Below are 22391 nucleotides of genomic sequence, written 5' to 3' on the forward strand. Positions count from 1 at the left end.
CTTCAAGATATAGAATAATATTGTGGTCTAACATACCGCAAACACCGGTGTTTGAGCAACAACCAATCTTACACGGCGAAGTGGCAGAACTAGTTTCGCCCTCAGTAACCTGAGTATTTCCGGTCAATTCACATCAAGCATACCATGAATAGGGATCCGCCGCGGAATCACTCGCAGCGCTGGAGACTATAGAGGAGAGGATCGCGCACACTGCGATGAATTTGGAGGACAATATCAGGCTGCCAAATGACCTTGTGTAGCTGCAGGTTCTATACCCTAGGTCTAAGGATGCAATGACTGGCTTTGTGTGCAACCAGCAAAGAGTGAGAATGGGAAAGGGTGTTATATCGAACCCATTTTTCCTTTCAATCCCCCAAACAGACATGCAATCATCGTCGTGCTCTGTCCTCAGCTGCGAGATTCGGAAATTGCCATGCTGATTGCCTCTTACCCTAATTTTACACAGTCCTAATGTACAGAAGGAATTAAATACGTGCGGAACCCAATCAAGAACCGTTTTGCAGTGTTGGAGTGTATGGCACGGATAGAGCTTACTTCCTATTTAATGTCCGTAGAGAATTTGAACGATAGATCCAAACCTCCTCAGCGAACCGAAGGGTCAACAAGCGGAGTACACATCTAGGCTAAGCATGAAGCATTGCCAATGGCGGGCTGATCAATTCTTACTGAAGCTTAGTCTCAGAGACTACCCCGGCGAAAGGGTCCGGTCATCGGGAATCGACTGCAAAAGGTTACATGACCCTGCTGAGGCTAGTGGCGGTGGTGTTGTGTGAGATTCCCCAAAGCCTGGGCTGAAGTCTCTTTAATATCACGAGCAGATCGACTGTCTTGAGATCTTTTCCAGGCTTGTCGTTCCAAAGCACATTGACCGAGATGAGCTGGCTAGTTTGGGGTGTTGCTGCCTTCGCAATGCGAAGTACTGCAGACAGCGTGAGCTACCATTTTATTCTACACAGCATTAGGATGCATAACTGATTCAACAGTTTTTCCTCAATAACACCGACTTCACCTCCCAAGCAGCAGACGTCTCTTCTGCCTGTGCAACCGCGCTCCACGCGGACCTCATATGCGACCCATACTTGACCTATGTCATGACCAGCAACTTCTACGGAATTGTGGGGAACAGCACGCTCCATGACCAGTTCTGCGCACTCAGCTGCTCCAGTGATCTGGCAGCTCATAAGAGCAATGTGACCGCAAGCTGCGTTAATGATCCCCCGCCGTTTCCTGGATTGCCAGCGACCTACTGGGCTGACTGGGCCATCTCTGCTTTTGACCATGTGTGTATGAAGGATGCGAGCACGGGGCAATACTGCGTTGGTAAGAGAGCCTTCCCACAGAAATCACAGGGCTAAGCTGTGCTTCTTCAGATGTGATCGGGGGCTATTTCCAGAACCAGACCGCCGACACGGACGGAACAGAGCTTCCAACTGATCAACTATGCTCCAATTGTGTGGTTTCCCTCTTCCAATACATGCAGGGCACATCTTTTTCCAATTAGGACGCGTCACTAGCCACCGTCTGGAGTACCATCCAGAGCCAGTGCTCGTTGTCATATCCCACTGCGGTGGCCACGCTGCAAACGAATGTGACCCAGCCGGGTGGGTTTGCAGTCGCGGGCTACACCTCGTCCTCGATATGCCTCTCCGGTAAGACGTACAACGTTGTTAGCGGTGACAACTGCCAGGCGATCGCTGAGCAGAACAGTGTCTCCACAGGCACCTTGATCGCAATCAATGACATCTACTCGGACTGTACCAACATCTGGGTGGGACAGGTCCTTTGCATGCCACCCCAGTGCACGACGTATATTGTCCAGAGCGGCGACACCTGCGATGGGATTGCGGCGACCACCAATACGATGTTCCAGAAACTGGTTGCGTGGAACCCTGCCCTCGGCTCATACTGCACGAACCTGCTCTCCGGGCAAAATATTTGCGTCAGCCCTCCTGGAGGTGTCCAAAATCTGACCACGATTTCCGGCCGGTGCGACCGCCACACAAATGGGTATCTACGCCAGCACCACCACCGCGATTCCCTCCTCTGTTGCGACAGATACCACGGTAGATTGCGGCAAATATTATCAGATTCAGGCAGTGAGTGAGCTGACTTGATTTCGGAGCCTCCACGTCACGTACGGGTCGTTAGGGCTAATTTCATTGCAGGGTGATACTTGTCAGGGGGTCTCTTCGAAGCCATCAATCCGTCCATCAACTCCACTTGCGGCAATCTCGAACTAGGTGTCTACTACTGTGTACTTCCGACGCAGAATTGGAACGCCACAGTCACATCCACCATGGTTCCCCCTCCTACCACTACTCCATCTGGGACAACTGCTAGTTGTTACGAGTAAGCACCCAAACCCTAAGCAAAAGTAAATAGCATTGACACCAGATAGATGGTATGTAATCCAATCAGGCGACTACTGCGCTCTCGTCGAAAACAGATTCGACATCACAATGGCCCAGCTCCAGGCTTGGAACTTTTCCCTCCTCTCTGACTGCTCCAATCTCGCTCTGGGTGAAGCCTACTGTGTTCATGGGGCCACCCAGCCAGCTTCTTCGCCTGCAACCCCTACATCATCGGGTGGGTTTGCCAAACGGAGGGCAGAGATGGCTCAACCAACAGCCAACTTCCAAAGCGGTGGTGTGCCGTATGGGTGGCCGGGGTTGAGAGCGCCCAATCCAGCGCGGGCGTATGCAGTAGCAACACAACTCATTTAGGAGGAGGATGTAAGGCCGGGATCTGAATGGTCATGCGGATAGGCTCTAGACACGGCATGAACTGCACCTGAACCGCAAACCTAAACTGTACTGGACCCCTAAGTCCAGTTATAGTTTATTATTTTATGAACTACAGGTGTTATATATATATATTTTAACTCAGATAACACAACTTACACGGAACATTGTACGTATATAATATATTTCTATAATATAACTAGGAGATTGTTAAATTATATAAAACTTTATCTATTTATTAATGTCGGTTTATCCCGGTCCTAGATACGCTCGATAGGATTGGGGAAAAGGCTTTCCGAGGGCCCTTCGGTATGAAGCAAAAGGGATAACGTATTGTATTCGTATAATTCTGCTTATTGGTACGAAACGGGGTGCAAGACCAAGGCCATTCGAGGCCCCCGATATGAGCCAATTCAGAATGGGCATGGTTTCTTCGGCGTCAGGCGGATTCTCGCTATCATCGCCGTTGATATTCAAGCGGCCAAGGATAAAAACGACCAAATAGTTTTGATGAACGGAATCCCTGTAATGCAACAAGATATCACATTGTTAACGGGATTTGGTCAAGGCCGCCCAAATTACGCGGCAGGCATTGGTCTTTACCCTTTGGGGTATTATTGTCTGGAAAATCCGCCGATTGGGCAATCTGTTACCTCCGTATTTACTTATTCTTTGGCTTTTTTCTTACCTTGATTATCAATTATAAATGATTGACCTTCGTGATTTCAAATCAAGACTGGATTGCTTTGAAATCACAGCACTTTGCAATTCAGGGTCTGTTTTCTTTGTCCTCTGAATGGTGGCTCGGCAAGATAATCTTGGTCATAGGTATAACTAGTTAGTTACCTGGGGTAGTATACTATTCACCAGCCATTCTGCTCCGAGGAACGTATCTATGCCTAAGGATTGGCAGCAGCAATATCTGACACAGTCCCCCAAGCAATGCATGAACCACTTATGGTTAATAACTTTATACTTAGTGCATATTCCTCCGCAGAGGCGCTCTGATGGATGAATAAGGATTTTGAGGTCGAGAATTAGCTCGATGCCGACCCATCTGTGTTGATGAGCCACATCCCTTACAATCAAATTTACTTTAGAGAAATATACACAAAATAAGAAAGGACTGCATATATAGTTCATTGTAGTTCGTTCAACCTCCTCCTGAAATTGGCAAGCTTTTACAGGGAAAGGGATCTCAAATAATTATTAATCAAGCCAATACTCCGGAGCAATACTCCGAAGCATCCTCATTCTCCAGATAACAAGCCCATTCCAAAACACTGTAACTCTCTAGCTTCCTCAGTCAAATGTACGTACAATCCTAGAAATTCAACTACTACTTCAAGGGTTGCGTCATACAGGCCAATCATCATAATAAAGGCTAAATTAAAGATTTGCTTTTGTGTGTCCTACATTTACGCTGATGGAAGGACTTCCGTCAGTGTATGATTACAATTTGGAATCTATTAATAAATATTGGACGCTAGCCCCCAAATTTGAATATGACAACGCATTAGTTCTATCCGGAATGGAACGGCATGGCTTTAATGAGGGGGTCTGTGTGACTTGGATCGTTTTTGACTTTGTAGATCATTTATTCACAGCTAGGAAAGTGTTCATTTGGTCTTCGACGCCATCAAGTATTTTCCGGGTTTATGGAAGGACTGATCGCCGGCCTGACACCATAGATGCAATGTGGCGGACCTGGAACCGTCACCGGAGTTCCAAATTTTGCTTCAGCTGCTTCTAACTCATAGGCCTATGGGAATTAAGTAGTACAAAGTCTCTGACAGCGGAAGAGACCGCAGAGCACACAAGCCTGAAGGATGATCAATTGTTGTAGAAGTCTTGAGAGCATCAGAATTGGGTCTCAGATCCCGATGAGAACGTGGAGCTAACGTCATTTATACATGTACGTACATACTTTTGCTCATGAGTCGTATAAGGTTTAAGGATGTAACTAGAGGAAGGAAGATCTTTTTGGTTTCTTACATCATGCTATTAATGTCGTATGATCTACGGAATGCTTGAACATCCAGCCATTTTAACAAGATAAACTAGGAACTTTATGGTCATACATAAGCTCTAATAACTCAAAGGGACACTAAAAGTATAAAATAACGGATTGCTTGTAGCAAATATGCGAACAAAAATAGCGAGACAAGACTTGATATAAAGTGAATAGACGACATCCATTCCTTTCCAGCTATACTTCATGAGTTATGAGATATGTCCAGCATTCTCTACCAGAGAAATATTTGCTCTTTGTAGGGATTTCCCCACTGCTTCTACAGTGGCGTCCAGGCAGCGTATCATTGCATGCATGCAACCAGGGTCTTCATTCGACAGATCAATGGTTGGGATTGACGATGACGAGACTTTGGTCATATCAACACCTCTGCTGGCATTATTAGCAGCCTTATTACCGTCATAAGTAACATTGTGCTGTCCATTTCTCTCAAGATTCTCCTTTGCGCGGGCCGGAGCGCGGTCGAGCTTGGATTTCAACGATAGAATAGCAAATCGAATCTTAGCAAGACTGTAGGAAATAAGTAAATATGTCACCACGATTTGCTCTCCAAAAGGGACTTCGTATTTTCCCATCACAAGCCGCCCACCATCAGAGAGGCCCAGCAAAACGTTGGTGTCGTTACGAGAGGGTTCATCATTCGACAACACAATTGCAGCGCAGAGTCGTTGCAGGCGACGAAGTACTGCTCGAATAGTCATGGCGGAGAGTATTAGGACACCTTGGTCGTCATCATTATCGCAAATTTTGCATTGGGACAATTCTTTCCAGGGACCGAGAGCCTCCTGCACACACATCAAGGTTACATCAACAGAGAGCGAGCCGTTGATGTTTTCCAGCTCGCCTAGGCGGCATAGTATATCAGCGTGATCCTTTACACAATAACAGGTATTGCGCTGTGGGAGCGAAGTATCCGTCATCTGCAGTTGAGACTGATATAGATCTTCCCTTGTCGTCATTGACCGCTCCCCCGAAAGAGAATTGCTTCTGCGGTTATTTCCGACATGATGGAAAGAGGATATAGAATTAGAGCGAAAGTCAAAGTTGTCTGGAGAGTAAAATTGGACGTCCTCTGTAACCGCATCCATTATATCGTCCGTCGAAGAGATACTTGATGGCTTTCCAATGGGGTATGCGGATTTGCTTAGTGCCTATAACAGTGAAAGTCCATCGTTAGCTCTCTAATGCCATGAACTACAGGGACCCGTTATAGTATTTACCTTCATACTTAGATCATTTCTATCAGGGTTGAAAGCAAAATTCGATATCAAATCAAGACCCATAGGGTCTGGAAAGCCTTTCCCGTTGGCGAAAAACATTCCCGGAGTGGATTCAATAGACCCATCGTGAAGCATACTGTCAAAAGCTGACAAGTCTTTGAAAAAACTAGCGCTGGTCAAGTTGGCGGCGGCGGTGGGAGTGGTAGTCGCGGTAGTTGTAGAGGATGAATGCGAGGGAGTTCGCTGTTGTTGGGGCGCATTATTGCTTGCATGGGCACTGTTTTCCCTCCGATTCTTGGTTGTACCTTTTGGTCTACCGAGTTGATTGGAGATGCTGTAGATGCATTCGTATCGAGAATTCTGACAAGTCGTACAGGGCATACCACCAGAACAACGTGTCTTTGCTTGATGGCAACTGTTGCATGCCAAGCGCAACTTCCTTGCTTGCAAAGAGGATTTCATGGCCACGTTCTGACTCTCAGTAACTCGCACTGTACTCCCCAGCCTAGGGCTGGCAAAGTCACTAGGTGGCTACCTGCACCGGGGTGGTAAATTCAAGCCTAACACTGCTACCAGGTAGGTAGGTACGTACAGTGTGGTGCCGATTTACCCAAGTACCTAGGTTACTATCTGATGGCGGTGGGTTGAGCAACCGCCATGTACTTCTTCTCTACATACAGTATGTAGCTAATGCTGTGAAAATCGGTTCTTCTTCCTCAATTTCAGGGATCTTCTATATCTATATAGGGGGTGGATTCCGTATGTCACGTCTGATTTGCATTCTTAGTTTAATATTATGCATCTGTTAAATATGAGCAACAGAGATTAGGTTTCAGCGCTTTCTCTTTTACTAACATAGGAGCTAACACCTAACTACCTAAATAGGACATAGCTGGCAGTCGACACATATTGAGTCATCTTTTAGCGCATGGATGATCTGTCTCGTGTGCCGGAATTGTTGGAGACCCCCCATGACATAATTTCACAAGCCGGCCTGCAAGTTGATTACCGCCAAGGCCACATTGAATAAAAGTCGATGAAGCGTTATCGTCGTTGTTGCATTCTTCATAACCTTTAATTAGGTACATGTATGGCGGGCAAAGCCCGCTAGCCTTTGATAAGTCGCCGCTGGCCCCCAAAAGCGTTCAAATGTACACTGTCTAGGCTTTATACCTCGGATATGTTAAGGGAACAAGAGCGACCAGTTATCGCACTTGTCCATCATCTTATTTTACGGAGCAGCTGCGTGGTCGCGCCATTCCGGAGTACGGAGTAGCAACGGGTCTTGGTGTGTGTTCTGTGCGCACTATCGAGTAACACCCACGTAAGGGAATCCAAACGCGCATTGCGTTTGGAGGGCTTTCCGATGGTCTATGGAGCCTCAGATATAATTATTCAGTAAGTATAACACTATGCTCGTATTTGAAAGCATGTATAACGGTCTATCGTTGCGTGCTGCCACGCAATACGCGTAGTTTACGCATACTTGGCCTACTCCCCTGCCTATCCTTTTCATTTATGCCGCCATTAGCGAAAGGTCTGATAAGGGTCCTGCATTCACCGTAAGGCTAGAGTCAGAGAGCTCCTGCGGCACATATTCTCCCTTCTTGTGTGACTATGCTTCTCTGGTCTCGGGGCTGGGTATATCTAGCGGCATAGATTTACCTACGTAGCGGCGTAAAATGTCAAAATATATGGATAAACTATTCTTCTCTATGTTGAAATATTAATACACTTTATTCTACTATTAGTGGCCGTTTATATAGTTACAGGGATTCCTAGGCTACGTTGACATCTATCCTACTCCACTCCCTAACAATTTCCAAGCCCCTCAACTTCAGCCGTATGATGAGGCTTAATTCAATGTATGGGCTTATCGACACAATCAACGACAATAAAGCCGAATTATGCTCCATGACAGTTCCACCAAGTTAGATCTTATTCAGGAAGACTAGGAGAATGTTTTTGATCTACGTAATGCGTACTGTGTATATTCAGCTAGTATCAATTCAGGTCATTCCCGTGTGGCGTAGACCACCTCGCTCTAAGCTATTACTAGAAGCGGTATATCGCCAAGGTCCATACATGTAAGGTGGGCCTTCTGCTCGGGGATTTATTTGTATTGCATGCATACATGTATATGCGTGACACCCGATTGATTATCGGCATCAGATACGAGCACCGGTGTATGTCTCACTCCCTGCACCTAAAAGATCCCTGCCCTAAGCAAACTTGAACTCGAGCAAGGATTGGAAAGCTCCTTCTTTGGCCCCAGAAGTCTCCCCAATGAACGAGAAGCGGCTATCGGCGGTCTGGAAAATAGCGATGAAGTCTTGAACGTTACGTTCACGAGCGTTGTGAGCTGCGAGCATGATGGAATCCTCGATTCTACATTGGAGCAACTATTAGTGGCCAGTTTGAGCTAAGGAATATGAAACAGTGTAGAGGATAACAGGAGAAAGGAACTGAAGAAGAAAACAAACCTGATCATTTTTTCCGTTACTGTTCCTCTTCTCTTCTCTGGTGATGGAGGCACGATACCCTCGCTTATAAGGACTCTAGGATGCCGCCCATTGTTTTGAGCGGATTTTTTCTCTAATGCTGGGACGAGAGATTTTATAATCTTTACACTGTTTCTATCATCCCAGTCGTGCAATATATGTCGAAAAATATACACATCTGCGAGCGTCTTTTGCTCCGTGAAGAAATTGTGTGTAGCGAACGTGATCCGGGAAGTGAGATCGTGATATGGGCTTGAGGAATCCGAGGAAGAGAGGAATGCGACATTCTCACGCCCAAGCTCCATCGCATCAGCAGACATATCTTGCACAATAAACTTCGTCTGTGGGCAGATGGGTGCTAGTGCGACACAGGTGTGACCCGAGGAGCCACCACACTTGAAAAGAGTTAGCCTTGTTGAAGAACTGGCGACAAAATTCACATAGACCCTATCCTCCCTTTCCAGTCTGAGCGGCTTAAGAAGGGAAAATAGATATCCTCCTCCGGGAACAGATGACTCAACCTTGGAATTGAGGAAGAACTATATAACCAATTGATAAAAAGGACGGAGGGAGATCAAGGTACATACATCTACTACAGTGGCATCTCCTAGCGCACTCCAATCCCACGCTGTTATAAGGCGATCGACGGACCAGAGAGGTGTATTTACTCGTCCAGCCAGGTAGCCATGATATTTTGCATTCAAATCCGCATCTTTGTGGAAATGTTGGAACAGATCGTCTTCAGTTCTATAGGCCACATTGAATGCAGCATGGGGAGCGTCGCTTGCTCCAGATGCTCTCGCCTTTAAAGCTTCAGCCAACTTTATCTGGATTGCGGCCAGAAAGTCGGTGTTGAAATCACATATGTCCCTGAGGTGCTTGTTGCGGGCGAGAGCGGCAGATGCAGCACTGTGTGCGAAAAGTCCTGGCGTATTCTCGGTGAAAATGCCGTTCGTGATTGCATAACGGACGGCACGGGTGAGTTCATCCAATGGCAGGCCTGTGGCAGCAGAAAGGTCCTCTGCAGAGATAGATGAGCCAGATGGGACCTTTTGAGCAATGGAAAAGGTATTGATAATGTTGATGTTAGCGGTGTCGGAGGCCTATGGTGTGGGTGATGTTAGTAGTGCAGATTTCCTCTTACTTCAAAACAGATAGGTATATATTGATTGGTTAATGGATTTAATCAATATATCTGATGTAACTTGTAGAAAGCCAAGTTATATTCACGTGTTGTAAATGAACCAATGTGCGGGCATGTAATGACCATTTTCGAATATCTAGTAATTCCCAGCATACGTACCGACCATGCCAATGATAAAATCTGATCAATCGGCCCCATAGCCAAACGTATTATATCTTTTGCTGCATCTATCAGATCATTTCGAACCTGGCGTATGGCATTGTCTGCTGAGGAGGTTGTTTCATGAGCGAAGTCGTCATAGCTCCTCTCTGCAAATGAGGGCTCTGGAAGACCGGCTGTTTTGAGAAGATTTGAAAGTTCAGTGACTTTCAATCCAACGGTAGAGGAAAGAGATTGTAAATTTGCTGGATGATTCATTTTCCTTATGGGGTGGGTTGTGCTATCCCATAGTTCGATTTGTAGTTGACAGATATGTGATGGAAGAGAGTTTTCACAACAATTATATGTACCTCAATTCTTTCATGACTATTTAATCTATGTCTGACTTGTGTGTGAGTATTCAATTTCATCCGATTTGTACTATTCTCGGAGTTCAAGTCTCACTGTTGGGTTTGATGGAGATTGAGTAAATTAAAGCCCCGTAAGCAGAGTAAGGACCGATGTAAAAGGCCCGGATACGGTTATATTTCTTATGGTCGAAAGTTTTCATGCTTTTCTTTGTATCTTGTACATAATTGGATAAGTTAGGGTTACATATATCACCGGACACATTTACGGGGCATGTACCCAAGTAATATACAAGTGAACTCCGAGAAAATTCGCCATCGTAATTTTCCGTATTGACGGTTACAAAAATATACGAATTAATCCATGTCATTATCAACCATGTATTCTTGGGAATGCACCTTGGGCATGTAAATAACAGAAGTAGCAGGACTTTGCAGAATGAACAGACGTTTCCGCTCCAGACATCAACTTTGAAATCAATCATGCCTTTGGAAGTCATCATCGTTGGGGCAGGTATTGCCGGCCTCACCGCAGCAGTATCTCTATGTGAAGCCGGGCATTCCGTTAGAGTAAGCTATGCCTCTTGATCTACACAGTATGCCAAAGTTTGAAATTTTTATTTTAGCCCTATGGAACGTATCAACCCACTAAAGCCGTCTTAGATCTTTGAAAAGTCCAAGTTCGCAGCAGAAATTGGTGCTGCGGTAGTGCTAAGCCCTAATGCTGTTAGAGTCCTCTCTACATTCGGTTTTTCGTGTGATAGAGCCCAAGCCCGTCAATTACAGTTGTGGGAAACAGTTGATGGAACGACTCTCAACCTTCTTGGAAAAGTTGATCACAGAGAAGCTGAACAAAAGTATGGTGCACCGCTTTACGCAATACATCGAGTTGACCTACACAATGAGCTCTTGCTGTTAATAAGCCAGGAATCCAAGAAGCCAGCTACTATCTATCTACGTTCCAAAGTAGTGGATGCTGACCCGGAGAAGGGCATGATTCAGCTTGAGGATGGGACTAAGCATTATGCCGATTTGATTGTGGCTGCGGATGGATTACGTTCGGTTCTCAGGAAAGCTGTGTTTAGGGGGGAAGATGTTAATGCAAAACCAACTGGCCTTAGCGCTTTTAGATTCTTGATACCAACTCCAGAACTAGAGAGCCATAGCAGCCTTGCTGACTTACGGCAATGGAAGCAGCCTGGGGTCACAATTATAGCTGACACAACCGATACTGTAAACGAAAGACACATGGTCTGGTATGATTGCCGCAGGTATATACTTCTCTCCTATGCAATATTCTTCTTGTTTATTTTTGCGCCTTACCATTAATACCTTCCAGTGGAGAAGTTCAGAACTTGGTGGGAATTCACCCAACAAGAACCATTCCTGGCAATGGTGACAATCTAGAAGGTATGGCTCATGTGTTCCATCACCTTTTAAATGTGTGAGATCTGTACTAACCGACTACGTTTAAACTCCTAGATATCAAAGCATCCATGCTTGAGGAGTTTGCTCATTTTCACCCCGATCTCCTTGAGTTAATCAAGTTAGACCAGCCTCCGTCAGCGTCAAGGATCTTCAAAATTGCTAATACCACCTACAGAATTGCCCCGGACATTACATATTGGCCACTATCAATTCATGACCCTCTTCCTCGGTGGTCTTATGGCCGAGTTGTTTTGATTGGTGACGCCGCTCATCCAGTAAGTTGACGGAAATTCTTCCATATCTACACATTATCTTTGGTTTAACTCTTGTCCTGCTACTAATGACTATATTCCTAGATGCTACCATTCGGTGGTCAGGGATCGAATCAAGCAATAGAAGACGGTGGTGCGCTAGGATATCTACTACGCGACGTGGACAACCATTCAGATATTCCAGATAGACTGGCTTTATTCGAGCAAGTTCGCCGCAAAAGAGCTTCAAGAGTACAGATACTATCGAAGGCTAGAGTTGGACAGGAAAGGACCGTTGAAGAGGAGCTCAAAAACTATGCCGATCCACCTGGTTCTGGTAAGTTTCTTTGCGTTAAATGACAAACGATCCAGGTTAACAAATTATGAAGTGGTTCCTACATCCCATGCAGAGCGCACAATGCATGATTTTGGGTTAGTGTCCCTCGGATATGATGATCATATTAGAAAACAGTGGCTAATCTTTTTACTAGGTTTGACCTGATTGGAAAATGCAACGAGGTTCTCGCACAGCCAATTGCCAGCGCTTAACCTAAAGAAAAAGATATGAGCCTTGAATATTGCGAATTGAAACTGCAATTTTCCTCCTTTTGCTGCTTAGTAGTATGATATTTGGCTCGAGCTGCCAATCGTGTTGGTGGAACAACTCAATGTAGTTACTATATTCGCAGCTTATAGTTTGGTACGGGTTGACTTATCCAAGTATTTAATAACTAGTTATCCTGAGCAAGGTTGAGTCATCCGAGTCTATAATTTCAAAGCTGGTCTTAGATACATATTTACGTTTACGACTAGAAATCAAGTATACGGAAATAAAGTGTATTGACGCTCACCGGGTAATGAATGGATGAATGTTATTGTCATATTCTGATATAATCGTTTTACCTTACACTACTACGATACTGTAACGATTGTTGGAAAATTTCTGATAGTTAGATAGTAATGTTACATTGATTGGAGAATACCTTCTGAATACATCATTAAAATCGCCGATTGGCGGCTTACAACTCGAAAGTGCATTACATAGGAGTTCAATCCATAACTTATATAACTAGTAATAAACACATTATGTCTTCATTGAACACGGCCTTATCAAAATCAGTACTGGAGACACTACTTACTCCTCAAGCCGATTGTTGAAAGAGACCCGGAGCGATGGAGTTACAGAATTTCTAATTCATCCCACATAGATGCTAGGTATACATATATTACACAGCAGAAGCAACAGCAGACCGGATTGGGAGTCTTTTCCGCGCAGCTTCAAGACCTCCCCACGGATGAAGTCAAAGTTCTTGGTGTCATTCATCGATTAGGAAGATCCCGAGTCAATAGCTGCAATTCCTACAATCAGGAACAAGTCTTGCTTGAAACAGAACTCGGGAAGACCCTAAGCTCGAATAAGAGATGGCTCGTTCAAGAAGAACAAGGTATGACCAATGCTCGACATTACGCTGTGCAAAAGGAAAGAGTCGAACGCACAAACATACAGAGGACGTTGGGCAGCGGCAGTAATATAGACTACCTATATCTTGTCAGTAAATCACGAAATTTTCGGTAGACGAGAAGAAAAGAGAAGGAAAGTTCTTCCAGAGTGCAAGAACTCTCTTCAGTAACAGTGTCTGCGTGTATGAGCCCTGGGGTCTTTCTTAGTCCAGACTTAAAGATTTGTGTCGTAGTCATAATGATCCTTTGTGAGAAGTATATACTTTCAAGCTTACTCTAATAACCTGAGTCTTTTCAAGACAATTGCCTGCCACATGGACTTGGCAGGGTAGATGGTATATGTTAATATATTTACCTCTGGCAAATATTTATGTCAGCAAATTCTAGCGATTTTAATACACTCTGAAATAAAACACCTTTTCATGTATTCCTTTTGTCTGTGGCCGTTTCATACCGTTGAATGCTCTTGGGACGAAACGTGTGAGGCTGACGAAGGTCTACGTAGTGCGAAATAGCGTGGAAATGCTAGGTACATACTTAGAAAAGTTTGGATAGAGAATAAATGTCAATACGTCCTCAAAAATACGCCGATGTACAATTGTACGTGTCTTACAATATGAAATGGCTGTAGAGGTTAGATTATGGTCCCATATTCGTAATCTTAATGCCATGGACCTGCCAAAACGAGCTCAATACGGCCAATATTTACTGATCATGCCCATAATTCGTAAAAAGTGTAACTTGCTAAAACAGCAATTTCTCTATAAGACATTTTTATTAAATTTGAATTCATCTTTTTAAACACAGCTCTGACTGATTGAAGCCACCTATTTTCGGTATTTCTTGTTCGGTATTAAAAACGGCGCTTTATTATTCTAGGGCTAAGGAGAAATGCGCCTCGTATAAATGACCCTGTCTACTTAAAAACGTTCTAAACGCCATGTGGTACATACATGTATCTTGCATAAAATTTGGAAGCAATGATCTATGTCACGGTCATGTAATAATTGGCCGAGCGATAACTTTGTATCCTTCTTCTGCCTATAGGGATTCCCTGGCACTACATATAAATGCGCCGGTGAGAATAAACTAGCTCATATTTTCCTTTTCCGGTAATTCCAGGCGCTACTTCATGCGGTCTACGTGAATCTCTTATATGACTTTGAAGCATATTGAGAGCTGCACCTAACGATATCGGGGTTTGCTCCGAAAATCGCCGATATGTGAATTTCATTGTGAGAAATACAACATGGATGGTTTAGTAAACCATCAGCAGCCGAAAGGGTATGTACGATGGCTAGTGACGGATAGGCTACTTAGAGCATACTATAATAAATTTAATTTGCCTATCTCAGAATTGGAAGTTGATTTTGGCCATAGGGATTATCCACTACCACTCTTCGAGACAAGACAGTACGATCGATTGCAAGGCAAAATGCTTCGCGAGAGGTCCATTGTCTTCTTTGGTGACCTATCACTTCCGATTCACCCTGCACTTTCTCAGCTTCTTAGAGCCCAAACGGAATACTCTATTCTCTCAAGATTTCTGACCCAAGCGAAGACCGCTCTGCAGGCTGAAGCCACAAACCTCTCTGTAGTTGAGCGCAAGAGCCTACCATCGCTTACAGACTTATACACCTTGTCGGAAACAGAAAATAGCCATGGTTCTGATCATCCAATTTTGGCCCCTGCGCTTCTTGTTATACTGCAGCTTGGTCAATTTATATCGTAAGGGTTCAAGTCTCACTCATACAGGAACCCGAGGAAAGGAAAATCTGACAGTCTAATAAAAACCAGATGGCATGAAGAGCACCCCGAGAAACGATATCCGGAGTCAGACTCTACCATTTTTGCTGGGATTTGCGTTGGTCAGATTTCAGCGACAGCAATTTCGCTCGCCAAATCCTTGACAGAGCTACTCCCTCTTGCTGTAGATGCAGTGCGAATAGCATTCCGCTTAGGCAGACTTACAACAGAAGCAAGAAATGACCTGGAACTAAGTTTAGAAGAAACGTGGGCAATAGTTACACCACGAGACACATCAATACCGACTGAAGATGTTCTAGATAGGATTATCAAAGAGTCGGTGAGTAGTGGCACATTTACAGTGATCGTTGTCAGATGGTCTGACTTGAGATTAGGGTATATTAGGTCGGAGAAAGCCTTATGCCACAGCATATTTCCCTAAAACGGTAACGATTCAGGGTCCACCATCCACATTACGGCTCGTCAGCGACTCGTTACAGAAGGCACGCGGATCATCGCATACCTATTTCGCATCCGAACTACCAATATATGCACCGTATCATGCACCACATTTATATAATCAAGATACTGTTGTTGAGATCTTAGATGGAGTCGAATTTGTTGACAAGAAAAATGACACCTGGGCTACCGGCCAAGTGAAACTGATATCTCCCACCACTGGTACATTCTATGATGTATCGAATAGATTAGATATCATGTCAAAGGCGCTTCACGATATTCTACTAAAACCGATAAACTGGGAAAAGCTATGCGAAGGTTGTACCTCCGTGGTGGCATCGTCAGAGCCAGCCAGGTGGTCTATTCGCCCTTTCGGGCCATCCAAAGCCACAAAAAGTCTTCTGTCTGCAATTAGCTCAGTGACAAATGCAGATATCATCCTTGACGAAACATTTATCTCAAGCAGCACATCACAGACTCCAACCACTGCAAAGGAGCCGATTGCTATAATAGGGATGAGCGGTAGATTCCCCAACTCCACAAACACCGATGAGCTCTGGAAGCTCCTTGAACAGGGAATTGATTGTCACAAAGTGGTAAGAGAATTTCATGCATAAAAAATGATATAGAGTGGTGGAATTATTTTCTAATATGTTTACATAGATACCTGCCGATAGATTCAACGCCTCTCTTTATGTATCCCAGGATAGGAATTCTCGAAACAAAAGCAAATCACCTTATGGATGCTTTATTGAGAAGCCAGGGATGTTTGATCCCCGATTCTTCAATATGTCTCCAAAAGAGGCTGCACAAACCGATCCCCAGCAACGCTTGGCACTTGTGACTGCATACGAGGCATTGGAGATGGCAGGATATGTTCCAAACGGCACCCCATCTACACAATTAGATCGTATTGGGACATTCTATGGCCAAACAACAGATGACTATAAGGACTTGAACACGTCTCAAGACATTGATACCTATTATGTTTCTAGCGTCATAAGAGCCTTTGGACCGGTAGGTCTACATTTTGACCTTTATTCATTGTCTCGGCTACATCTTTGAATTCTAACGTCAATTGTTGCAGGGCCGGGTTTCTCGGAGTAATCAACTTGGTAAGAACGGACTATGGTGCATTTTCCCTTGAAGAGGTTATTGACCACTACTCAGGTGGACCGAGTGTTAGTGTTGACACAGCTTGTTCATCGAGCGCGATGGCTTTGAATATAGCTTGTACTTCTATCTGGAGCCAAGAATGTGATACGGCTGTGGTTGGAGGCATGTTGCTTCTAGGGAGTCCAGAAATGTATGCCGGTCTGAGCAAGGGCCATTTCATCTCAGAAACAGGGCCCTGCAAGACATTCGATGATTCTGCGGATGGTTATTGCAGGGGTGAGTCAGTAGCTAGTATCGTGATCAAGAGGCTCGATGCTGCCAAAGCGGACAACGATAACATACTCGCTGTTATCCTTGGAGCCGGGACTAACTACTCAGCTTATGCTGCATCAATTACTCAGCCACATGGCCCAACTCAAGAAATGCTATACCGGAAAGTACTTAACCAAGCAGGTCTAGATCCATTTGACATTGATTATGTGGAAATGCATGGTACTGGGACTCAACTAGGTGATGCAATTGAAATGAGCTCCGTCAGCAACATCTTTGCTCCAGTTTCTCCAAGACGTCCGATTGAGAGACCTCTCCATGTTGGCACTGTAAAGCCCAATATTGGTCACGGAGAATCTGCGTCTGGAATAACTTCATTGATTAAAGCGTTGCTCATTCTTCGGGAGGAACGCATCCCTCCTCACATTGGCATCAAAAGCGGCGTCCTTAATCACACGTTCACAGATTTACAGAGACGCAACGTCCACATTCCGCTAGAGACTGCTGCCTTCCCCAGGAGCCAGTTTCGAAAGCGTCGCCTAATGGTCAACAATTTTGGTGCTGCTGGTGGAAACTCTGCATTCATCCTGGAGGAGGGTCCCATATATGAAGGTCATGGTGTTCTTGATTCAAGACCGGATCATGTTATCAGTGTGACTGCAAAAACCGCCTTCTCACTTCAAAAGAATATCAGCAATCTCATTGCCCATTTGGAGCAATATCCTCAAGTGTCACTCTCAGATCTATCGTACACCACGACGGCTCGTCGTGTACAGCATCCCCTTCGTGCGTCGGCAATTGCCTCCAATGTCGATGAGCTCAAGGGTCGTTTAGTCCAGCTATTAGAGACCATACCCCCCAAGCCAGCTAGCGGTAAATTTCCCGGTGTTGCCTTTGCATTCACTGGCCAGGGATCAGTCTATTTGTCACTTGGGCAGCAGTTATTTGAGACTAGCAGCCAGTTTCGAGCTGATATGAGACGTTTTGATCAGATTTGCCAAGGATATGAATTTAAAACGTTCCTACCAGTGATAGACGGAAGTGCTACTAATTTCAACGACCTATCGCCCACTCAAGCGCAGTTGGCACTTGTCTCTGTTCAGATTGCGCTTGCTCGTTTATGGGCATCATGGGGTATCACGCCAAATTTCGTTATTGGACACAGTCTTGGGGAGTACGCTGCCCTTAATGTGAGCGGAGTTCTGTCTATTTCCGATACTTTGTATCTTGTTGGTATTCGTGCTTCTTTCTTAGAGACTCTCTGCACGAAAAATACCCATTCCATGTTAGCAATCCATGCCACCCTTGACGCGGTCAAGTCAGCAGCGGAAAATAAACTAGGTCGACTGGAACTAGCTTGTGTGAATGGACCCGAAGATATTGTTTTAAGTGGATTATTTAAGGATATTCAGGAATTGAGTCAACATCTCAAACAACAAGGATTCAAGTGCACAGTTTTGCAGGTCCCATTTGCTTTCCACTCATCACAAACGGATCCAATCCTTGATTCCTTGGAAAAAGCTGCGCAGTCTGTCAGATTTCTGAAACCAGAGATTCCTGTGGTGTCCACACTGCTTGGTGCTGTTGTTGACGAGATAGATGTTTTCGGTCCATCTTATCTACGACGGCATGCACGTGAACCTGTCAATTTCGATGGAGCTCTTCGACAAGCTTGTTTTGATGGATTGACCGACGCTCAAACCATCTGGTTAGAAATTGGTCCCGAGCCCATCTGTCTCGCCATGGTTAAAAGCATACTGGGAAGTGAGATAAAGGCATTCCCGACTCTCCGTAAAAGTGAGGCTCCCTGGAAAACATCTGCAAAGACGGTTTCTGCGTTGCATTCTCTTGGGTTTGATATAACTTGGAAAGAATATCATCGCGACTTTGAAGGGGGTCAACGTCTTTTACATCTTCCCTCTTATGCTTTTGACGAGAAAAACTATTGGATTGACTATAAGAATGACTGGCTGTTGCACAAGGGCAAAGACATTGTCAAACAAATGGACACTCCGAGAATCAACTCTGGTCCAGCTACGACGACTGTCCAAACGTTGATCACCGAAGAGGTAAAGGATGGAACAGTTTTTGTTGTATTTGAGTCCAACCTATCGGAACCGAAGTTGAATGCATTGATTGCTGGGCACAGTTTGAACGGACTAGCTCTTTGTCCATCGGTAAGTTTACCTTTGTTTCTTGTTACACCAAAAGTGGAGGATGCTAATGAAGAGACTTTAAGGGTGTGTTTGCAGATATGGCTCTAACAGTGGGAGACTATATTCGACAAAAGCATCAGGCCAAGCTGCCTGCCTCATCAGGGTCCAATATTGTTGATATGCAGATCGTGAAGCCTGTTACTATTACAGTTCCACGAGTTGATACCCCCGAGCTTCTTAGGATTAGCGGCACGGCAAATCTCGAAAAAGGCATTGTCGAAGTTACATTTGGTACATACTCCTCGAAGAGTGGTAAAACAGACCAAAACGCGAAATGCATCATTGAATTTGGTGATACGAAGCTGTGGCTGAATCACTGGTCAAGAAGCGCGTATTTAATACAGAAACGGATAGAGGACCTTGAGCGAGGTGTCAAAAACGGTGACGTGGATAAACTCTTTGAAAAAACAATCTATAGACTGTTTTCAGCTGTCGTTGATTATGATCCCAGGTACCATGGAATGAAAGAAGTTATGATAAACAGCAATGAGCTGGAAGCGGTTGCGCTGGTGAAGCTCTACGAGGGTACTGACGCCGGCGACTTTTTTTGTTCTCCTCTGTGGCTTGATAATCTCGCCCAACTTGCTGGTTTCATAATGAATGGGGTCAATGTCGTTGATCCGCGAAAATTTGTGTATATTTCGCATGGTTGGGGATCTTACCAGCTTGCTGACGATATAGACCCTACAAAACCATATCATGTTCACGTGAAAATGCATCCGGCTGAGAAAAATGTCGTTGTTGGTGAAGTTTCTATCTTCCAGGGAGACACCATGATTGGCCTATGCAGCAGTATTAAATTTCAAAAGGTGCCTCGATCGTTGATGGAGATGCTGTTAGCGCCGCCGTCTCATCAGCAACAATCAAGCGTTCAAATTCCAAATCAACGCCCAACACTCTCAAGTGCTAAACAGGCGCGAGTGATTCCACCCAGGAAGGCAGCAGTCCTACCAGAATATTCTTCTGGCAAGTCCACCCCGGGGATCAAATCAATGGCCTTGGAGACGATTGCTCAAGAGATAGGGGTTACCGCAGCCGAATTAGTCGACAGTGCAACATTCGTCGAATTCGGCCTTGATTCGCTGATGGCATTGACCATACTGTCTAAACTTCGAGAATCACTACAACTGGATCTCCCATCTGACATCTTTCAAGAGCTTACCACTATTGGAGATTTAAGAGGATTCCTTGACAAATTCGACAACACGAATGAAGGCAACGTCGACACCCCAAGCACTGATGCCATGTCGCCCATCTTGGCGACTCCAGAGCCCTTATTCGAGGATGAAACCTCCATTGCGGGTGATATGCTTAACTCTGTTTATTCAATCATGGCGAAGCAGATCGGAGTTGAAGTAGAGGAGCTCTTAGCTGTCGACGATCTTTCTTCCCTTGGGCTGGATTCATTGATGAGCCTCAGTATTCAAGGAAGCATCCAGGAAGAACTTAGTCTGAAACTCGAGCTACAGTTTGATGGATCCGCCAAGTTACCTACCTTGGTAAACATTCAAGAAGCTCTTGGTCTTTCGCCTGCAGAACCGTTAATTATTCCACAACCACTGATACCAGCAACCTCACACCGGGCTGGTTTAGGCCCATCTGCTTCGACCTTACTTTTACAAGGAAATCCCAGATCGAGTACGAAGTTTCTATTTCTGTTCCCAGATGGCAGTGGTTCAGCAGCAGCATACGCCGCATTACAAGAAATATCCCCAGATCTCGTGGTATATGGGTTGAACAGTCCATTTCTGAAGTCGGCCGACAAATATACCTGTAGCATCGAAGAGATAGCTACGATCATGGTGCAAGCGGTTCGATCGATTCAATCTCATGGTCCATACACTCTTGCCGGCTGGTCAGCAGGGGGGATGTACGCTTTTGAAGCGGCCCGACAACTGATCCAGGCTGGCGAGCTTGTATCAAAGCTTATACTCATCGATAGTCCCTGTCGATCCACATATGAGCCCATGCCAGCCAACCTATTGGAATTCATAATGTCTAGCACTATCCTCAAAGGGTTTACAGATAAGTCGGCTCCAAACAGAATCGTTGACCATTTCAAATCAACGATCCGTGCTCTTCAAATTTACTCGCCGACGAAATTAGATGCTTCTCGCGCACCTGAGGTCTTCATAATATGGGCTAAAAAAGGATTGAGTGAGGATCTAGGGAATAATGAGAGAGGGAATGTGGATTGGAGTCGTGGAGTAGCAAACTGGTTGTTTCACCGTGAGGCAAATGCTGGCCCCCTGGGATGGGAAAAGTTGCTTCCTGGAAGGCCCATTTCAGTGGCTGATGTGGCCGGCAACCATTTTTCCATGGTCAACAAATCAAACGTAAGTATAAGTATATCTTCTATGACAGGCTTGAAACCTAGGGTGTCACTAACGACACATCTTACAGAGCAAATCCTTAAGCCTAGCCATCTCCGACGTATTGCGAGACGACTTGAGGAAGCAACAATGGAGAATATTTTAGATTGTGGGAAAGAAGTTATTCGGGAAATATGCGATATTGCCCCCGCAGTGCTATCTATTTTTTGTCTTTTACAGCCAGCCCTAGATAATAACAGAGTCGATAGATAGAATGGAATAGTATACTTTAATCATTCGCAATTAAGTCTTTCGAGGTATCTGCTTACGCCAGTTTTTCATTCTCAACAAACAACGAATAGATGGACTCAAGCAGTAGGCCCCATAGCTAAGCATGATCTGCAGAGCTTGCATACCATACTTTTACTATCTTTTCCTTGCTCATTATAGGATTATATCAGTGGTCAATCTTCCTTTGCAGACCTTTGAGTACATACAGGCAAGTTGGACAGGATGTTGTCTCCCCAGGTCTCCGCAAAGTACCACTAAAATACTACGGAATACTATCTTCAACTCTTCTAAAGTTGAATATGCATATACCTCCAGCTTTGGGCACAATAAATGCTTGTATGAAGATGTGCAAAACCGATTGATTTAAATATTAGACATTCTCTGTATCTAATAGCTCTCGAATAGCTGTTCGTTAGCTAAGTTATATGTTTGACCTTGATTAATCAGCTCAGCCAATTTTATTATTTCTCTTATCAGAAAAGGGGCCGTCGAATAAGAAAGTCGCCTTTCATAAAATATATTGCCAGTAATCCGCCTAGTGTTCCGGCCGGAAAGTCGCCGGACCGCACTCTCTTCTTCGCTTCCCCTGTCCTGTGTACTGTTCGTATAGAACGCCGAAGCCCTAATTATCTCCATTCCTCATCCAAAATTGCTTCGCGCTTTCCAATCCCACGAG

General features: G+C 44.8%; 5 protein-coding genes across 5 annotated transcripts; 3 read left to right on the forward strand and 2 right to left on the reverse strand.

Annotated features, from left to right (window-relative positions):
- Window positions 1–930: 930 nt before the first annotated feature.
- EYB26_008778 (uncharacterized protein) lies at window positions 931–2744 on the forward strand (the record flags this gene model as incomplete). Its single annotated transcript, XM_054268029.1, has 6 exons — window positions 931–951; window positions 1005–1341; window positions 1392–1474; window positions 1523–2117; window positions 2202–2370; window positions 2420–2744. The coding sequence occupies 6 exons, from the start codon at window positions 931–933 to the stop codon at window positions 2742–2744; spliced, it is 1530 nt and encodes a 509-aa protein (XP_054124004.1).
- Window positions 2745–4985: 2241 nt separating this feature from the next.
- Window positions 4986–6438, reverse strand: EYB26_008779 (uncharacterized protein; the record flags this gene model as incomplete). The annotated part of the gene is made up of 3 exons (XM_054268030.1): window positions 4986–5945; window positions 6015–6348; window positions 6398–6438. The coding sequence occupies 3 exons, from the start codon at window positions 6436–6438 to the stop codon at window positions 4986–4988; spliced, it is 1335 nt and encodes a 444-aa protein (XP_054124005.1).
- Window positions 6439–8236: 1798 nt separating this feature from the next.
- Window positions 8237–10076, reverse strand: EYB26_008780 (uncharacterized protein; the record flags this gene model as incomplete). Its single annotated transcript, XM_054268031.1, has 4 exons — window positions 8237–8402; window positions 8498–8910; window positions 9103–9618; window positions 9819–10076. The coding sequence occupies 4 exons, from the start codon at window positions 10074–10076 to the stop codon at window positions 8237–8239; spliced, it is 1353 nt and encodes a 450-aa protein (XP_054124006.1).
- A 572-nt stretch (window positions 10077–10648) lies between these two features.
- EYB26_008781 (uncharacterized protein) lies at window positions 10649–12393 on the forward strand (the record flags this gene model as incomplete). Its single annotated transcript, XM_054268032.1, has 8 exons — window positions 10649–10735; window positions 10829–11436; window positions 11505–11575; window positions 11648–11711; window positions 11769–11868; window positions 11950–12181; window positions 12234–12276; window positions 12336–12393. 8 exons carry the CDS (start codon window positions 10649–10651, stop codon window positions 12391–12393), a joined length of 1263 nt encoding a protein of 420 aa, XP_054124007.1.
- Window positions 12394–14740: 2347 nt separating this feature from the next.
- Window positions 14741–21590, forward strand: EYB26_008782 (uncharacterized protein; the record flags this gene model as incomplete). The annotated part of the gene is made up of 8 exons (XM_054268033.1): window positions 14741–15033; window positions 15103–15391; window positions 15447–16106; window positions 16174–16527; window positions 16598–16625; window positions 16681–19073; window positions 19136–21448; window positions 21516–21590. The coding sequence occupies 8 exons, from the start codon at window positions 14741–14743 to the stop codon at window positions 21588–21590; spliced, it is 6405 nt and encodes a 2134-aa protein (XP_054124008.1).
- Window positions 21591–22391: the final 801 nt, after the last annotated feature.

The sequence above is a fragment of the Talaromyces marneffei genome, chromosome 7, assembly GCF_009556855.1.
Source record: "Talaromyces marneffei chromosome 7, complete sequence".
NCBI classification, from domain to species: Eukaryota; Fungi; Ascomycota; class Eurotiomycetes; order Eurotiales; family Trichocomaceae; genus Talaromyces; species Talaromyces marneffei.